We start from the raw sequence: 16,888 nt of genomic DNA, 5'->3' as shown, positions 1-16,888 counted from the left end.
GCCGCAATAACAGGATTTCACCATCCATACCAACTTGATTATGCTACAGTTTTTTTTTTTTAAAAAAAAAAAAGAAAGAAATTGAGAATTTTTTCTCATAGCTACAATTCTTTCATGATCTGTGAAAACAGACGGTCTGAAATCAGTGCCTACAAATGAGACACCCGTCTGTTTCAAACGTCTTATCGGGCTGACATTGATGAGGATTTGCGAGTGGGATATTCATGAGAGTTCCTATACTATAGTGCGTGGTAGCGGTTTCTTCAACCCCGAGAACATGCTCACTTCAAAACCTGGGTGTTCATGGCACTACCTTGAGTTCTGAATCAGCTGAGATTCCATTTGCTACCAGCCAGTTGCAGGTTTGTGCCATATACGATAGGGTCGTATAATACCAAAATACTCCAAGTCATACATTTTCCATCGCTAATATATCCAAATTACCCCATCATCCCCAGCAACCCAAACCGTCTTTGACTCGTCGTGCCATACGATCGATCGAAGAGGTGAACAGTCTGCCCCTCCTGCGTATTCTACTATCACCTGAAATTGGACGCCGGCTGAATCCGATTTTTGAGATATTTGAAGTTGGTAGGGGAGGCCATCATAGTCGCGACTAGCAGGCGAGGATATGCATCTGTAACAAATTTTTTGGCTGAGGGAGTGTATCGCGCGGACTGGATCCACTTGCCTATAGAATCTTTCAGCAGAGGTATGAACTTGACGTCTGAAATCCCTGCGCCGTTCCTTATACAACTACCAAGGTTAGTTGTGACCACACTTCCGTTGTCTATGGTGCATATAAAGAACGAGATAACACCACGCTGCGATCCTGTTGCTACCAGATACTTGTGGGCTGTATAAAGAGGGTAAATATCTATTGCATCGAGCGGTCCATTTCTGGTGTATTCGAATCCAGCCGAAGAAGTACTAAACAATGTGTTTCGGGAGTCTACATCGACGAGGTCAAAGTGGCCTGACTGAAGAGCGAGGACGGCCAAAGAAGCAGAGTGAGCGAATGATAATGCGAACGAATTGATGGCTACATCTCCATTAGAACGGACCATCCCGATCTGTCGGCTCACAGAGGTAGATTCGGGAGTTAGGTCCCAGACTCGAAGGGTGCCATCGCGGCCTGCTGAGATGGCTTTTGTCCCGCATGGAAGTACCCGGGCCGAGGTTACGGAGCGAGTGTGTGATGTCAGACGAATGCTGGGGGGAAGGAGCGTCTGGCTGATTAGTGCGCTGGAGTTGACCTGGGCCAGTGACGAGAAACCAGGAAACTCGGATAACACGAGGCTAAAGTCCTCCGAGCCGGAAAGAATACGAGGATTGGCGGTAGATGTGGTAGGTTTAACCAGTTGGACAGTTGAAACTGCGCCCTTGTGGTAGTTTCCTTCAAGAGGTGCTGGCGTATCCTTTCTTGCTTTAGATGGACCAGCACCAACCAAGACCGAGCCATTTCCTAGTGCAGCCACCCATAGCTGGCCATCGGGAGATATGTCCAAGTTGTTAATTCCTTTGTCCAGTTTCGAGGAGGTTTTTGTAGATGTTACTTCCGGAAGGGTTATAACATGAGTAGGGAAATGAATAGAGCGGTTGTCTATATGCAGGGCCGGACAACTAACGGCAAATATCGTCTTTGAATAGTCCGTATGAGCCACAATAAGCTAGACCCATGAAATAGTATGACTCACATTCTGAATCCGTTCGCATTGGACACCATCTCTTCCCTTGAAAGCACATTGGGTTCGATCTTCATCTGATATCATCACCGCCACCTTACCATGCACCGATGGCATGGACGAATCATAGCAGCTGATCCATATGTCCTCGTTCTCTATGACTCCTTGTTCAACGTCCTCGATGGCCGTAAAGGCATCCGCCTGGATTGTGACCTGTGGTAGACTTGTCGGTAGGGTCATGAGGCGATCGGTGATCGTAAATGACCATCATTGTTTGGTTCGATCACGGAAAACATACACGATCCTAGCGCCGAGCGCTTTCCTCTCAACCGCCACCTACCTTCTTCATGGACATTCAGACTCGGTATTCCTCCAAATCCGAATGCTTTGAGCGAACGGTCCAAAAGGTTCTTGTATCCAAAGATGGCTCATCTTCAAAATTAATCCGTGAAAATCTGGGGCAAATTCCTGTTCCTGCAAAGGATCGACCCGAGTGGGAGTATGTCATACGAGCCAACATTTGGGATCACGTTGTATGTCTCTTTGTATTAGTTATGCTAACTTGGTTCAAATATTCCTCTTATCTCAGGCGAAAGAGGGTGAATTGACCAAGAACCCGGAGACACGAGAGGCCTATTTCAATGAGCTATTTGCCAAGCTCGATGTTGCGCTAGAATACACAGAACTGGGCAAGTCGACATCTCGCATCTAAATATGGAGCGAGCTATATTAAACCTCCTTTTTAGAGGCCTGTAATTGGCAGTTTGTTCTCGAGGTCTTGGAAGAGGTACTTGATGGTCACACAATTGACTCTTGCGTTACTATTTTTGGTTGGGTCGAGGATCGAAGTTCGCGGTTACTCAAGGTAAGTAATCGGGCTAACAAGTCATCGGCTTTGAATAACAGGATCCAAAGGGAATGGTTCCTTCGAAAGGCAAAGCACTTGTGGTCCTTCGCACTCTCAATGCTCTCAAGGCCCGCGCTGCTCGAACAGGTTTTGCTGGTCGTATCCTCGCCTTCCAGAGCGGAATTTTCGACATCACAGAGCGAAGCGGTGTCAACTTACAAGGCGAGCTCGGGTCCACTTGGAATGGAGTCGCGATCCCCCCGCCTGTAGGCGAGAAAGCGGAGGCAACCGAATCTGGGGTCAAATTGGAAGGTAGTGATGCGATGGAAGGAGTTGAATCGACAGACCAGTCAGCTGCTGGAGACGAAGACAAGAAATCGGTCGCCGAAAACAAAGGTTCTGCTGATAGCAAGCCCGCCTCGCGAGCAGCAGATGCAAAAGTAGACCCCGCTGAACAGCGCCGAAATTTATACAACACTTTCTGGCAACTCCAACTATTTTTCGCCAACCCCCTCGTGTTTGCTGAAGGTATCTCAGCCCAGGCTGCTGTAGCGAATGGAATGTACTCGAGCACTGAACCTCCCACCGACCTGAAACCCAATGATGTATTCTCTGCCTTCAAGAAAGCGGTGGACACCATCATCCCAGTTCTAAGCGAGAGGACTAGAAAAGATAATGCGTTGATGGGACGAGAGGGCAAAGGTTCGAGCGCTCCTGTTGCAGGAGTGAAGAGGAAGAGGGCCACTTCATCCGGCGTACGGAGGATCCGAGATCAGATGGAGGATGAAAATGCTAGAGAACTCGAATTGGAGCGCCAGCCGCCCGAAGATTTGGATTTAGACAAGTACTTTTTTGCGAAATTCTTGACTTCGCCAGACCTACTGGACTTGGAGGTATGTGACTGCAATCTTATTTAGATGATAAAATTTATGTCCACTCAACATTTGTGTTTTCCTTAGCTGGCAGACACAAACTTTCGGAGACAGATATTATTCCAGCTAATGATTATGCTCAAGCACCTTTCCCTCGCGATCCAATATGCCAAACCCCCTCCGGCACCTCCAGCATCCACTCCTACACCACCCCCTCAACAGGCAAGCAATACAACCGCCATGCTCATACCAAACGCCAAGTCTCTTGCGGCCAAGCAGCCTGCATCTCCTGCTCCCACTCTTGCTCCCATTCCAGCCCCTGCCCCCGCTCCACTTACACCTGCTGCTCTCGCTGCCCAGCAACGAAGAAAGAGACTTATGGGCGACATTGTTGTAGCAGTCGAAGAGGAACAGTGGGTTCGTCGCCTCGTGTCAAGCTGCCTGGACGAATGGCGTGCAACGGGTGCTGGAAATGTAAAAGAACTTTTCACTCGAGAAGAGCACTGGGTGCGTCGACTTTTGCAAGAACTGGCTTGATAGTGGTACTCATTTCCTCTTATTTCAGGTTGACTGGAAGAACACGATGTGTTCGCCATTCGAAAAACGAGGGTTTGACCAGAAAGCTTATGCGGAAAACGCGCGAAAAACTCGCGAAGACATGATCCTTCGCCCACTTAACGTATGGAGAAACCCACTGGGCAGCGCATCCTTGACGGCGGTGTGGGACTCCAAATACAATGGACCCGAAGACTTGGAGGATGTTATTCGGCATGTAACCCTTAAAGATGCGCAACCTTCCTTCTAACCCACCGCTTTGTTTAGACCTCCCTCTATGCAAAAGTTCGAGAATCTCAACAAGAGCATCAATCTCCAAATCCAACGGGCCGAGGCAGCGATTGCTGCAGAGAGCGCATTGAGGAACCCACCACCCGCACAACCGAGTCCTGCGCCCAACCAACCAGCAGATGCATCCACAAGTCTAGCCCCTGTAAAGGCCGAAGGGGATACCGGGGCTCCTGGTCCCGCAACGCCCAAACCCATGGCGAAGCCACTTGCGACTCTAGGTGTGCCTCCAAAACCCAACATCCCCTCGCGCTCTGGGACACCAGTTCCTATGGCTCAGCACCAATCCTCAGTCATTGCTAGACCGAGTGATGAAGAATTACCTCGCGCTCCCAAGCCCGCACCGAGGCTGACTCCAAAGCAGAGGATGCTCGAGGAACACCAATTGGTGAGGCTAGCCGTTTCCTAGACGGTCTTTTTTTTTGCTCGTACTGACAATACCAATATTTAGACAAAAACTAAAATATGCTGGCAGGCATTGCGTGCTGCCTCCTTGCTTGGTCACACCCGAGTATTTGGACAGATTGGCTTGGGAAGTGTGGACCAGCTCATCCAAGAGATCGAGAAGGATAAAAAGAAATACGAAGATGACCGTGCAAAGAGGCTCGCTGTCAAAGCAGACGAATCAGCCAAAGCCGCTGCAGCCAGCATTGCAAATGAAGAAGGAAAATCCTTGGTTGAAGCTGACAAGGTAGAAACTGATGCCGCAGAACCAGAGAAAGTAGAAGACGAGAAGGTGGAGGGTGGGAAGCCAGAGACCATGGAAGTTGACGCGTAAAGCAGGATTGTAACGGGCAGGTCATATGGGCTATGACCCAAGGCACTGACCAATGGCTTTGATGTGCATAATTGATTGTTGTAGTCTATCTTATTTAATACCGTATAACCACAACATCTAAACACCCATATATATCGGCCACATTGCTCAAGTCAACGTTGGGGCAAACGAAGTTGTCTATATCAATATTTCCCTCCTACCATGGTACAGCTCGCAAGTTGCTATCAAAATCCAAGGCCAATCAGTACTTGAAGTAAAATAAAGTCCAAATCCAACCCACGTGGTGCCTGTGGGGACATTGATGACATCCGGGACTGCATGACTTTTCAGATCGGTAGTCAAAGCTAAATGCGCCATATATCTCAGCCGTCCGATCAAACGTACGCTACTCCAGGCGCTCATACCTGCCGGCGCTTTATTTCCGTATGAACCAATTGCAACAGCCATATACGCAGCCACGTACGATCTATTTGTAAAGAATCCATCAAAATATAGGCGCGCTTTATCATCGTGGAGCAAACTTACACGCTACCGGTCGGTGTGTTGCAGTTGGGTATATCTGTTGGGCAAGCGATAGGGTAGAAGCTCCAGACATCCAGCCCAGCGCCATAGTTGCTACCAATTCGTGAGCACCTCGTTTCACGGTATCAGAACCCGAAGCACCTTACCTATTAGTTGGGCGAACCTTGGATCGTGGTATCGATCCAACGGTCACAGCACCTGCTACACGTGCTGGAGAGACTGTACTGACGTCGGTATTCGAGTAACCTAAACACACATAATGAAGTATATGTATGCGCACTTGATGCCCAAACAAACTTGCCGGCGGTGACAACCATGTGGAGCCCAGCATTTACGGCTGCAGCAACAGCGTTATCAAGGGTCACAGAGGCTGGTCCTCCAAGCGCCAGCGCGCCAATTGAAGGTCGATTTGTCGATTGGTATTGTTGGACTGCCCAGTTGATGCCAGAAATGAGAGATGATGTTGTACCCGATCCAGAATCCGAGAGAATTTTGACCGCAACGCCCGAGGCTGATGTGGCGGTTCCACCTGCTTCGGCGCAAAGCGCCTGGAAAAACTCGACTAACGTTCTGTGAAAAGAAGGTAGAACAAGCGTACCGAAGCTGCTAATGCAGTACCATGGCTGAATATGGGACGTAAGATTTTCGACTAGTTCTCAGAGTGTAAGCGACTTGTCGCTCACCCGCTTCCGTCAATGTCTTGATACTATAATTGTATCAGTTTATTTAAAGGCTCGTGAGAATACTTCGAAATCAAACTCACTCCACCGAACGTAGCACCCCAGCGAACACGAGACCCAAAGCATTGCTTTGTTAAGTTGATTCCTAAGATTAACATTTCCCCGGTTAAATATGTTAGTTCATGTATCGAATTTGTGACGTTACCAGTATCGAAGAAGTAGATATCGACTGTAGTTGGTCAAGCCAGATGAGCCATTATGAAGCTGATAAGATGGCCCACCTACCACCTGCGCCTCCATTCGCTTTCTTCTCGAATAGTCTTCTAGCATTTCCAAGCTGAGTAAAGGTAGAGCTAGTCGGAACAATCATGGTCCGCGATTGGTGAGAGCTCAAGTACACATATAAACAATAATTGCCTTGGTGTCCCCTGTGGAATAGATAGTATCTGGTCGCTTTGAGGCGCATATATTCAATTCAAATATACATTGTCTCATGAGAACACCATCACTTACATTTCGATCGCCTGTACGTCGTCGGACAACCTTAATGCTTCTAACACCGAAGGGGAAAGCGCGGCCGCATAGCCGTTGATGACGGCCGAATATACGTGTTTTACCTCGAAGCCTTCTCTTCGCTCGTTGACGTGAGACTGAATGTTGGCACCTGGCTTCAGCGTTCTTTTGAAATAATAAGAGAACGAATATATTGTTATGCAGGGCATTATATGGCCTGTCGTGATATCAACCTACATGATATACGTTTTACTGTCTGGCACAACGGCAAATGCCTCGAAAGCAAATAAACAAGGTAACACAAATTGTCTGAACAACATTGCAGGTAACAGAGGTGAGAAGTATCGACCAATACCCTCGATAGCTGGTTATATGCGGCTCACTCATCAGATAAGCGAGGATTGCACCATTTCGATTTTGATCTATCCATGTGGTGTTTACCTAGTAAACATCACCTGTTTGACAGCTTCACGGGGAATTTTGGTCTTCTTGACTTCTTGTTGACGCGAATGGTATCAAAATACTGTTTTAGTTGGTGCCCATCATAGTGACCTTATGGAAACGAATCAATTAGTACTGAGTAAGCTTGAAATGTGGTGCTCTACGCGCCAAGAATTATCTCACTACCATTAGTGATACACAAACGCAATTGGTGGTTCGTATCGGTGCATATATCGGGACTATGTGCTTGAGAGATATGCGCACATCTGGGAGGTCAGATCAGTGTTAGATCAGGCTCGATATTGTGCCTGATAGGTTAGTGACAAAGATGCGCTTGTGGCTCTATGGTCTATATTACATACATGCAAACCACGACACGAGGGTACAAGCGAATCACAAGCTATCTATTTCTTGGTTCCGGTGGAATCCAAGTCTCTAAGCCTGGGCCTCTATGCTATTACCTACTTTGATAAGACTTAGCAAAAACGGGAACCAATGTTGCGCCACATCCAGGCACCCTGATATTGTGCCTGTACTTGTCTTCGGCTCGGTGGCCGTTGGATCCTCAACATTGGCCAACAAGGGCAAAGGAACATCGAAATTCTGCTTGCGGAAGCAGCGGAGATAGAGTCTCTCTAATCTAAGCACGATTAGCGCCGGATTGTGGTCAACTCGGGGATAGTTGCGTAGACGGGGATTGTTATAATGAAAGCTAAGAAGCTTGGGCCCCGTGTTCTTGCGTCAAGGCAGTGAGGGAATAGTTAAGCGAAAAGGAGCGCTCACCGTACGCCGTGACCCTCATTACGAGATGAGGAATTGTCGAGCCAGACAGAAGTTCGTGATTTGAAAGATTGAACGTCCATGGCGAAGGGCTTAGCGCCAACCAATAGAACGCACCTCGTTCAGGGGGAATGATGGACCGGAGATCGAGGCACCGGTATGGTTATTGCGTACCGCGAGGCGTGAAAGCATATATAACCCTCTTGTCACTCCTCTTCACTCCTTCACGCACACACCATGCCTTCCCTCTGGGTAAGTGTAATAATGGATTGAATTCTCTAATATTGTTTCAATTAATGGTTTCGATAGAACCCGGTTTTGGACACGCTTGCCAAGGTCTCTGACCTTGCCGATACATCACGTCTATCGTCTCGCCCGATCCCCAAGGCCCCTGATGGCCTTTCGGACGCTCAAGCGGCTCCTGCCATGGTATGATTGTCCAACCAATGGGTTATTGAGATTTTGATATATAAAATACCCCCCAGTTTGGTCGAACCGATCGTCGTTCGACCATTTCGACCGTTATCGATGCTTTTACCAACCAAGCGAGGCGGGGAAAGCCCGTTGACATCGATTTTGATGTTGCAGTAAGTGTTTTGCGCGTGGCCGTTTCTGCATAAATTGAATCCATTTTTTGTTAGTCCGCGGCCGCAGACGCCCTCTTGAACTCCAAGACAATTGGTTTGGATGATCGAAAGTACCTTGTAAGTGGATCAGTCACATTTGGTCCCGTTTCCGGCCGAAGTATATGATTTCCAAATGGCACTAATTATGGACCCTGTAGCTCGAATACCTCTTCGTTGCCCTGAGCAGACTTTCCCCTGGCGGCGATCTCCAACAAAAACTCCAGGATGCAGTTATCACTCTTCGTACGTAGCAATCAAATGTATCCTTTATCACGATCTCACGCGTATTTTAGTTTACGGCGATCTCCCACACCCACCTGTAACTAATGTTCACCCTGATTCTCGCTTCCGCGAACCCGATGGTGGAAACAATAACCTTAATATGCCAGACCTCGGTCGTGCTGGCACACCCTACTCGAGGACCGTGGCGGTGAGTTTAAATTCCGAATCTTCAGTATATTATTCAACTGATTTCTCGTATCTTAGTCGATCACACCCATTCCTCCTACAAACCTTCCCACTCCAGAGCTTATTTTCGATACACTTCTTCGTCGCGACACTGAAGGAGGTATACCGCACCCAGCTGGTGTTAGTTCCTTGCTCTTCTCGTTTGCTGTGTTGATTATCCATAGCTTGTTCCGGTGCGCTATTTCACTTCCAATTTTTGTCATATCCGAAACTAATTCCCATTCTATAGAACATCCCCCGAGTCGGTGTATATCAATGATACATCCTCATACCTTGATCTCTCCCCGCTATATGGCCATTCTTTTGAGGCTCAGAATAAAGTTCGTCGAAACGATGGTACCGGTCGTCTACACGAAGACGTGTTTGCTGAGAATAGGCTGCTGCTGATGCCTCCTGCGGTCAGCGCACTCTTGGTTATGTTCTGCCGCAACCATAATGTGAGCGCTTTTCTCAAATCACTCAAACCAATACCAATATCGAATTCTAGTACATTGCAACCAAACTTCTCCAAATCAACGAGAATCGTACTTTCAAGGATCCTGAGAAGCTCAAGGACCTGCCTGTTGTCAACCCAGAAAAAACTGGCACCTGGGGAGGCCCTTCAGAAAGCGGTAGTCCTCAGGACCAAGGTAACAACGCAGGTGGAGGGAAACATGGTAAGGATTGGACCGACGTCAGCATGACCGACTCCATCTTGTCGCAAGGTGCTACGGCTTCGACAGCCTACACCACTCCGGCTGCGTCGAGATTTTTAGGCCTCGATAATCAAGCATCGCGTGAGTTAATATTTGTATAGTTTTAGTACCTACTTATAAGTTCGACGCTGCCAATACCAGGTAAACCCCGCACTCCCCTTGAGGAACAAGATCATGTTATCTTCAATACTGCGCGTCTCATCAATTGTGGCTTTTTCATGCACATTATCATTTCCGACTACATCGGCGCCATCTTGGGTCTGACTCGTGAAGGTTCCTCCTATTCACTTAACCCTCTTGAAGAGATTCGAGGCTCGGATCACAAACTCGTTGGGCGCGGAGAAGGCAATTCATGCAGTGTCGAGTTCAATTTGTTGTATCGCTGGCACGCAACCTTGAGCGCCGCGGACGAAAAGTGGACAGAATCGATGATGAAGAGCAAGTTTGGGGACGTCGACCCGAGCAGTGTAAGGGAGAATATTAGTGCGCCAATTATTCGAGGCTGATTTAATCTCTGTAGATCACCTTGGAAGATTTTATGAAACAAGCAGCCAAAGACAAAAAGACGGCTCAAACTGACGTCAAGACCTGGACCTTCCACAAGTCAGTTACTTTTGGTCTTTCTTTCACTCACTTTATCTAATTGCTTGACTATCTTAGCAAACATGGCCAACCGCTCCAACGTGACAGTACGACGGGCCGATTCAAGGATGCAGACCTCGCCGAGCTATTACATGATGCAGTCGAGAATGTATCCGGGGCCTTCTCTGCTCGCAACACTCCAGAAGTACTTAAGATTGTTGAGGTGTTGGGAATTAACCAAGCGAGGAAATGGGGTGTTTGCACTGTGAGTCCAGACTTTGGGTCGCTTGAGATGTATTTTGCTGATATACGTGACAGCTCAATGAGTTCAGGAAGTTCATTGGCTTGAAACGTGAGTAGTGGCATTTAATTAAAAGAACTTTACACTGACCCAATTTCCAGCCTACGAATCATTTGAAGAATGGAATCCCCGCCAGGAGATTGCTGATGCAGCGCGCGGGTTGTATGGGCACCCTGATAATCTAGAGGTTTGTTCCTGGCGTCGAGTAGACTCTAAAACCATGCTCACATACCATACAGCTTTACGTTGGTATGCAAGCTGAAGAAGCCAAACCTGTCATCGCCGGTGCCGGTCTCTGCCCTGGGTACACAATCAGTCGAGCAATCCTTGCCGATGCCGTCGCATTGACGTATGTTGGTTATTCCACATATAGATATAGAAAATAACCCTTCACTTCACAGGCGCGGCGACCGATTCCTGACTACCGACTTCACCCCACAGAATCTCACAGTATGGGGCTTCCAGGACTGCCAGCGCGACATCAATAACGGCTGCTTTGGAGGCGTTCTCTCCAAGATTCTAATGCGTGGTTTACCCGAGCACTATACCTTCAATTCGGTCTACGCTCTCTTCCCCTTTATGACCCCGAAATTCATGAAGACTCACCTTGAAGAAATGGGCATCATTGACTTGTATGATTTAAGGCGCCCAGAAGAAGCTAGACATATCGTTGGCATTAACTCGTACAAGGCTGTTCGGGAGGTCTTGAACAACCCCGCGATTTATAATGCTACATACGAGAAGCATATGAAAGAGCTAACCAACGGATATGGCTTCTTCCTTGCCATGGATGATCCAGCTGCCCATCAACGGGACATGAACGTGATGCACAAGGTCATGGTTGGCTCCGCAGAATCTCTGGAATACAATGTCGCATGGTATGCAGCCAAGACGACCGAGCTCATCAAGGACAAGTCGTTCTCTATGAGCAAGGGAACAACACGTAATGTGGATATTGTGCGTGATGTGCTGAATCTCGTGCCAGTTTACTGGGTTTCTCAGGAGATGGTGAGTCATTCCTTCCGGTATCCAAGAAATCTATCTGAAATATGGCTTGCGTAGGCCGGTTTGCCTCTCAAATGCAAAGGCAATGAGGATGGCTTGATTACTGAACAAGAAATATATCAGATGATGACGGTCGTATTTACGTGAGCTACCCTCGGTTGACTGTACAACCGTGTTCTCATCCATTTTAGCCACATTTTCCTTAATGTCGAGCCCTTGAATGGATGGCAATTGCGCGACAAAGCCAAGCAAGTTGCATCGAAATTGCTAGGTATTATTCAGGGTCACTTGGAAGCAATCGCCTCCAAAGGCGTAAGTGCACTTGGTTCTTGTCTCACAAATCCTTTGCCTTATCCCGAATCCTAGCGACTCTCCTTTGCTGGTATCAAGGCCTTTGTAACAGACCGCTTCTACGGCGATGACGATCGTGCTCAAGCGTTCCTTGCCAATTTGTACAAGAACAGGGGCGATCTTACCATCGAGCAGCTATCCTACAATGTGTTTGGGTGTATGATTGCAAGCGTATCCAACTACGCGCAAGCAGCCACTCAGGTCGTCGATTTTTACCTTGAAGATAGCAGGCAAGATCTGAAAGAAATCATTTGTGAATTATCGCGTCAAAATGTGGGTACCTATGATATTCAATCGCCACTATACTCACGTTTCAAATTTTTCAGACGCCAGAGAGTGATCACAAGTTAGCTGGATATGTTCGCGAGGCGATGCGTGAGTACCATTCTAGGGGTGCTTTGATCGAGGCAATTAACTGGGTTTCAACTGGGTGTATAGGCTTGAGCCCACAGGCACCCGGCATCTTCCGCGATGTATCTACAGAGGTGACACTACAAGACGGAGACAAGACTCTTCACCTCACTCCTCACAACCGCTTATTTGTCAGCTTGGCTAATTCCAACCTTGATGTAAGATCTATTCTTTTGAACCTGACTACTCCGCTAACGTATACTATAATAGCCGGATGCCTTTGAGAACCCACATAGTGTTAATCCGGATCGCCCTCGCGACGCATACAACCTCTTCGGACATGGAATGCACAAGTGCATGGGTGATCAATTTACCGAGAGGGTATGTTTCTCTCTTAATAACGTCCGAGTTTGGTAATTAACCCATACTACAGACGATGCCTGCAGTGATCAAAAGCATTTTCAAACTAAAAAATATCCGTCGCGCTCCAGGCGAATCGGGCAAGCTTCGGTCGTGAGTCACTACCTATGTTCTCAATCGAAAACCGTATACTGAGCCCCAAATAGATTTACTCAAGATCTGCATGGGACAAAGCAAACCATGTTCATCAATGCCAGGGGTTTAGTTACCCCTTGGCCTGCATCCATGGTGATCCAGGTTCGTACTCTTTCAATCAGCGGGGCTATGAATATTCACCTACTTCCCCTCCTCAGTACGATGAATAATCTCAAAAGTGATATGACCCTTCATGTTCTACGAGTACGCATTCATGCAGTCGATTATGCGTTTTATTTAGCTTCCTTGTACAATACCGAATGCTCTGTAACGTTAATGAACAAATTTATCTACCCAAAAATAAAAATAAAAAAATAGCCGTATCAATGATTTAGATGATCCCCGTCATTCATTATTCTCCGGGTTTCTCTCGGGGTTGACTATCCTGATGATCGGCCGTAGTCTTTGCTTTCAATATATTCCCGGCGAGTCATGCCCTGGTTTGATACGTTTGTGGTTGTTTACATGGGCATCTACGGTCCTACTAGCAGATGAAGCAAGGCTAGGCATATTCGTTCATCTTGCTCCTACATTGGGTCAAGCGAAAGTCTCAATAAACTTTTCTCAATGGGCTGGCACTGCAATTGAATGCACCACAGAGAGATGCGTGATGTGTAAGCATTTAGGTGCCTCGCTGAGTAAGATGTAGCCAAAATACGGTGTTTTGATATGAGCACCGGCCGCACTGGGGAAATGACTCGAACTACTCGAGTCGAGCGCGGTTTTAAAATACTACAAGTATCCGGCGAAATGATGTTAGGCAACATGCATCCCTTCGATTTCGCAGCTTCGTTTCGTCTTATACTTGGCACTTCTTTCATATACTGTGCGTATGGCTGCCCCTTGTTATACCGACAGTGGATACTCTGCTCCTACGTCTCCGCCATACTCAGCATCGGTAACTGATGGGGAGCGGATTGTGGAGCTACGTCCGTCCCTATCATCCCTGCCTAATGACCTCCCAGATCATTATATGTTTCAGTCTCAGCGCATAAAGCTGGACCTAGGTGCGCGTATCTGGCCAACTCGTACCCCATGTTTTGGGCGTACAGGTGTAATCGAAGGCACAGTGTCGGTGACGACTCTGGACCACATCAAACGTCTTACTATCATGGTATGACTCGACTTTATAGTGAATACACATTATGCTAATCGTATTCTCCTGGTGAAGGTGGAAGCCATAGTAAAATCGTCGTTTATGGAGCGAGGGATACTCATTGGGCATATCGAATCCACGCTATTCCAACGCTCGGTCACACTCTATACAAGCACTCCTCCAACCGTAAATATTCTGCACTATCCTTTCTCAATAAACCTCCCCGAGACTTGTGACAAGAGCACAAACCTACTCCCTCCCTCTTTTATATGCTATCTACCCGGCGTTTCAGCAGAAGTGCGATATCGTATTCGCGTTGATATGCCACGTTCGGGTTTGCGTCGACGGGAAAGGTAAATTACAATAACTTATTCCCTTGGAAGCTATCATAGCTAAACTTGGCGCCTTATGTAGTCTAACTGTGCCCATCCTATACCTCCCTCGCTCTTACGCACCTCTGACCCCTCGTGCCATCCCATTGTTTGACGACCAAGTCCACCTGTCTGATGCTCAAGGCATGAAAGAGCTCCACCTTGCTCCCAAGCCGATCGGCAGCTCTAAAAAATCCAGTAAACCTCAAGCACTGACAACTGCCGAAGTTCAGGCCAAGGTTTGAAACATTGTCCTCTCGCCAATGCAAATTGAATGACTTTATCTTGCTAGATCTCACTTCCCTCTCCATTGATTATATCTTCTGGGGATCGGATACCCTTTGTCATCACTATATATTCCCCATCGCAAGCACTTGCTGCTCTTTATACGGATATTTCGCTTCAGCTTGTCAAGGTTACGAGAATTAAAGCATACGAAAAAATATCGCTTAAGGAACTGGTTCTAGCTGCTGGCGAGGTATACGAATCTGAAGAACGAGGAGACGGCGTACAAATCCTTCGCGGAGAGCTAGGAAATGGTACTCCCGGAACTGAACTCTCCTGGTCGGCAGGGGAAGCAGTAGAAGTGAAGGTATGAGTCATTACCAAGGATCCTGCCGACCCCAGAAAAATGATCGCTATATATCTAGCACATAATTCGACTTTCAATCAAACCGTCCTGCACAGTGTCATTGTCTGCAAATCTTCCCATATTCGAAGGTATAGCTACAGTAGGCGTTGTGACTCATCGATATAGTCTGGAAGCCGATATAGCGGCGCCAGCATTGGGAATGATCGGTATTAGTATCGCTTGAACTCTCGTCGACGCTTTGGCGTGAGTTCACGAATATAATACACAGTACAGCACCAACTGTTTCGGAATAGGACAGTAGGTCCAGCGTTCTATCACAGGACTTTTATGAATGTTATAGTAGCTATGCCACATCTTATAGTACCGCACAAAAGAACCTCTTTGGGATTTTACCCCATATAGGCGTACTTACACTAGTGACAGGAATATATCTTCCCGAGTGAAAATAAGCTTCTCTCTTCAAAGTCCATTTATAATTCGAAGTGAACGGCGTTGGCTTCAGTTATCATACCAAACAAAATGCCATAAACTATCATCCCCCCATAAACGTTGGCCAAACCAGGCTATTTATCTAGACAACCTATAGGATCCGAAATATCTACATCATTTTATACCATGTTTATCATTATCTTCTGGAGAATTTTGTTGAAATTCAATCAAACCATGCAGAGCAGTTCAAGTTGTTGCACGCATATAAGAAGGGCGTGACTGAAGCCTTTGCACCATTACGGATGTCGTGTGCTCTTGCATTCGAACTTGGAGAAATACCTCGGGCATAGCGAGGAAAAACAACCACCCACGATACCACTTTGTGGCCTCTGAATGACATGAAACGAAACAACAAACCATTATCCGGAAAATCATCATCTTTAGAGAATTAGAATATGCAGTAACCACAACCAACATAGCCAGCGACTACAACATGCGCATACAACAGGCACGCAATTTTACATTTTAGATACGGCTCCCAGTTAGACGCAGACGTAGACGATACGTATGAAATCAAGAGTAGTTAGAGATCTACTAAAGATTCGAACCATACCACACATGCCAGAAGCATTTCCTTATTCGCGTGAATCTCATCGCAACTAGCGCAAGAACCCGAAAACTGAACCCAGGAGGGTCATCAAGTTCAATACTTTTTGATAGAACGGCGTATCGATTTGTGGCACAAAACTGAAATAGCAAAGGCGTCATCAGCCCCACATTTCGAGCTTCTCGCAAAAGTCTGATCAGTATCAGCTGATATCCTTATCCTCATCGAGGCATCGGGGGCCAAGGAAGTACAGAAGCTATGCTATATAAGACCACAACTGCGCGCAATACAATTTATTTCCAATGCTCAATGAAGAAGCTGTTCGTCTTTGCACTAACGCATCTTACACCTTGATTGTTCTCGTACATAGCACTCTGGCTCTAGCGTAGGGCATTATCCTTATTTAGTAAGTTGATGCACCCTAAACCGTTTGACTTCTAGTTTACAATGTGTGCGGGTTGCTGAAAACGAAAACATCAGCAGCCAGGACTGAGCTATCGATTGGCCGGGCCACTGCTGCGCGATACGCTGGTAGCGTAGTAGCTCATTTCGAGTATAGCTTGTCGTATTAAAATTTCACAAGCACATCGGATCAACTGGGGTTTCCTTAACTTGGACAAACTTGGAAGAACATCTCCTAACCAACCGCTCCCAAGTTGTAGTGTTCAGCCGCACCTTGCCGTGCAGTTGACTTCAGCCAGCTTCTCTGTATCACATTGTGCTAATCTTGTTTGAGTATATATCAATTTGTACCTTGTCCCAGAATTCTATTACGAGTTATATTAATTGCTTATGTTAGATCCACGTAAAGACGTTTCAGTTCTTCCCAGTGTGAGGCTAAAGCAGCCTCCTATAGTGATCGCAGGCGCCTTCGCGGTGTGAATGGCAAGGAAGAGGT

The 16,888-nt window shown here is 47.0% G+C and overlaps 5 protein-coding genes across 5 annotated transcripts; 3 read left to right on the top strand and 2 right to left on the bottom strand.

Moving 5' to 3' along the window:
• Positions 1-539: 539 nt before the first annotated feature.
• On the bottom strand, positions 540-1,925 carry RhiXN_04885 (WD40 domain-containing protein; the record flags this gene model as incomplete). The annotated part of the gene is made up of 2 exons (XM_043324701.1): positions 540-1,640; positions 1,698-1,925. 2 exons carry the CDS (start codon positions 1,923-1,925, stop codon positions 540-542), a joined length of 1,329 nt encoding a protein of 442 aa, XP_043177120.1.
• Positions 1,926-2,032: 107 nt separating this feature from the next.
• RhiXN_04884 (THO complex subunit 1) lies at positions 2,033-5,025 on the top strand (the record flags this gene model as incomplete). Its single annotated transcript, XM_043324700.1, has 8 exons — positions 2,033-2,218; positions 2,275-2,284; positions 2,432-2,550; positions 2,592-3,425; positions 3,492-3,911; positions 3,970-4,124; positions 4,227-4,635; positions 4,699-5,025. 8 exons carry the CDS (start codon positions 2,033-2,035, stop codon positions 5,023-5,025), a joined length of 2,460 nt encoding a protein of 819 aa, XP_043177119.1.
• Positions 5,026-5,221: 196 nt separating this feature from the next.
• On the bottom strand, positions 5,222-8,044 carry RhiXN_04883 (peptidase inhibitor i9; the record flags this gene model as incomplete). The annotated part of the gene is made up of 13 exons (XM_043324699.1): positions 5,222-5,246; positions 5,306-5,369; positions 5,430-5,491; positions 5,551-5,640; positions 5,694-5,766; positions 5,828-6,095; positions 6,146-6,170; positions 6,231-6,253; positions 6,311-6,372; positions 6,433-6,456; positions 6,513-6,580; positions 6,741-6,905; positions 7,965-8,044. The coding sequence occupies 13 exons, from the start codon at positions 8,042-8,044 to the stop codon at positions 5,222-5,224; spliced, it is 1,029 nt and encodes a 342-aa protein (XP_043177118.1).
• A 154-nt stretch (positions 8,045-8,198) lies between these two features.
• RhiXN_04882 (heme peroxidase) lies at positions 8,199-13,065 on the top strand (the record flags this gene model as incomplete). Its single annotated transcript, XM_043324698.1, has 25 exons — positions 8,199-8,213; positions 8,271-8,390; positions 8,447-8,548; positions 8,603-8,665; positions 8,746-8,830; positions 8,881-9,017; positions 9,074-9,228; positions 9,285-9,492; positions 9,543-9,831; positions 9,892-10,217; positions 10,271-10,353; positions 10,411-10,597; positions 10,651-10,684; positions 10,735-10,820; positions 10,873-10,982; positions 11,035-11,641; positions 11,696-11,781; positions 11,830-11,950; positions 12,005-12,262; positions 12,316-12,364; positions 12,428-12,558; positions 12,611-12,721; positions 12,774-12,853; positions 12,907-12,997; positions 13,054-13,065. 25 exons carry the CDS (start codon positions 8,199-8,201, stop codon positions 13,063-13,065), a joined length of 3,546 nt encoding a protein of 1,181 aa, XP_043177117.1.
• A 662-nt stretch (positions 13,066-13,727) lies between these two features.
• RhiXN_04881 (uncharacterized protein) lies at positions 13,728-14,960 on the top strand (the record flags this gene model as incomplete). Its single annotated transcript, XM_043324697.1, has 4 exons — positions 13,728-14,009; positions 14,067-14,344; positions 14,406-14,601; positions 14,655-14,960. The coding sequence occupies 4 exons, from the start codon at positions 13,728-13,730 to the stop codon at positions 14,958-14,960; spliced, it is 1,062 nt and encodes a 353-aa protein (XP_043177116.1).
• Between the last annotated feature and the right edge of the window lie 1,928 nt (positions 14,961-16,888).

This window comes from Rhizoctonia solani, chromosome 2 (genome assembly GCF_016906535.1).
Source record: "Rhizoctonia solani chromosome 2, complete sequence".
NCBI classification, from domain to species: Eukaryota; Fungi; Basidiomycota; class Agaricomycetes; order Cantharellales; family Ceratobasidiaceae; genus Rhizoctonia; species Rhizoctonia solani.
The sequence above is the reverse complement of the archived record's forward strand: the minus strand, read 5'-3'. Positions and strand labels throughout refer to the sequence as shown.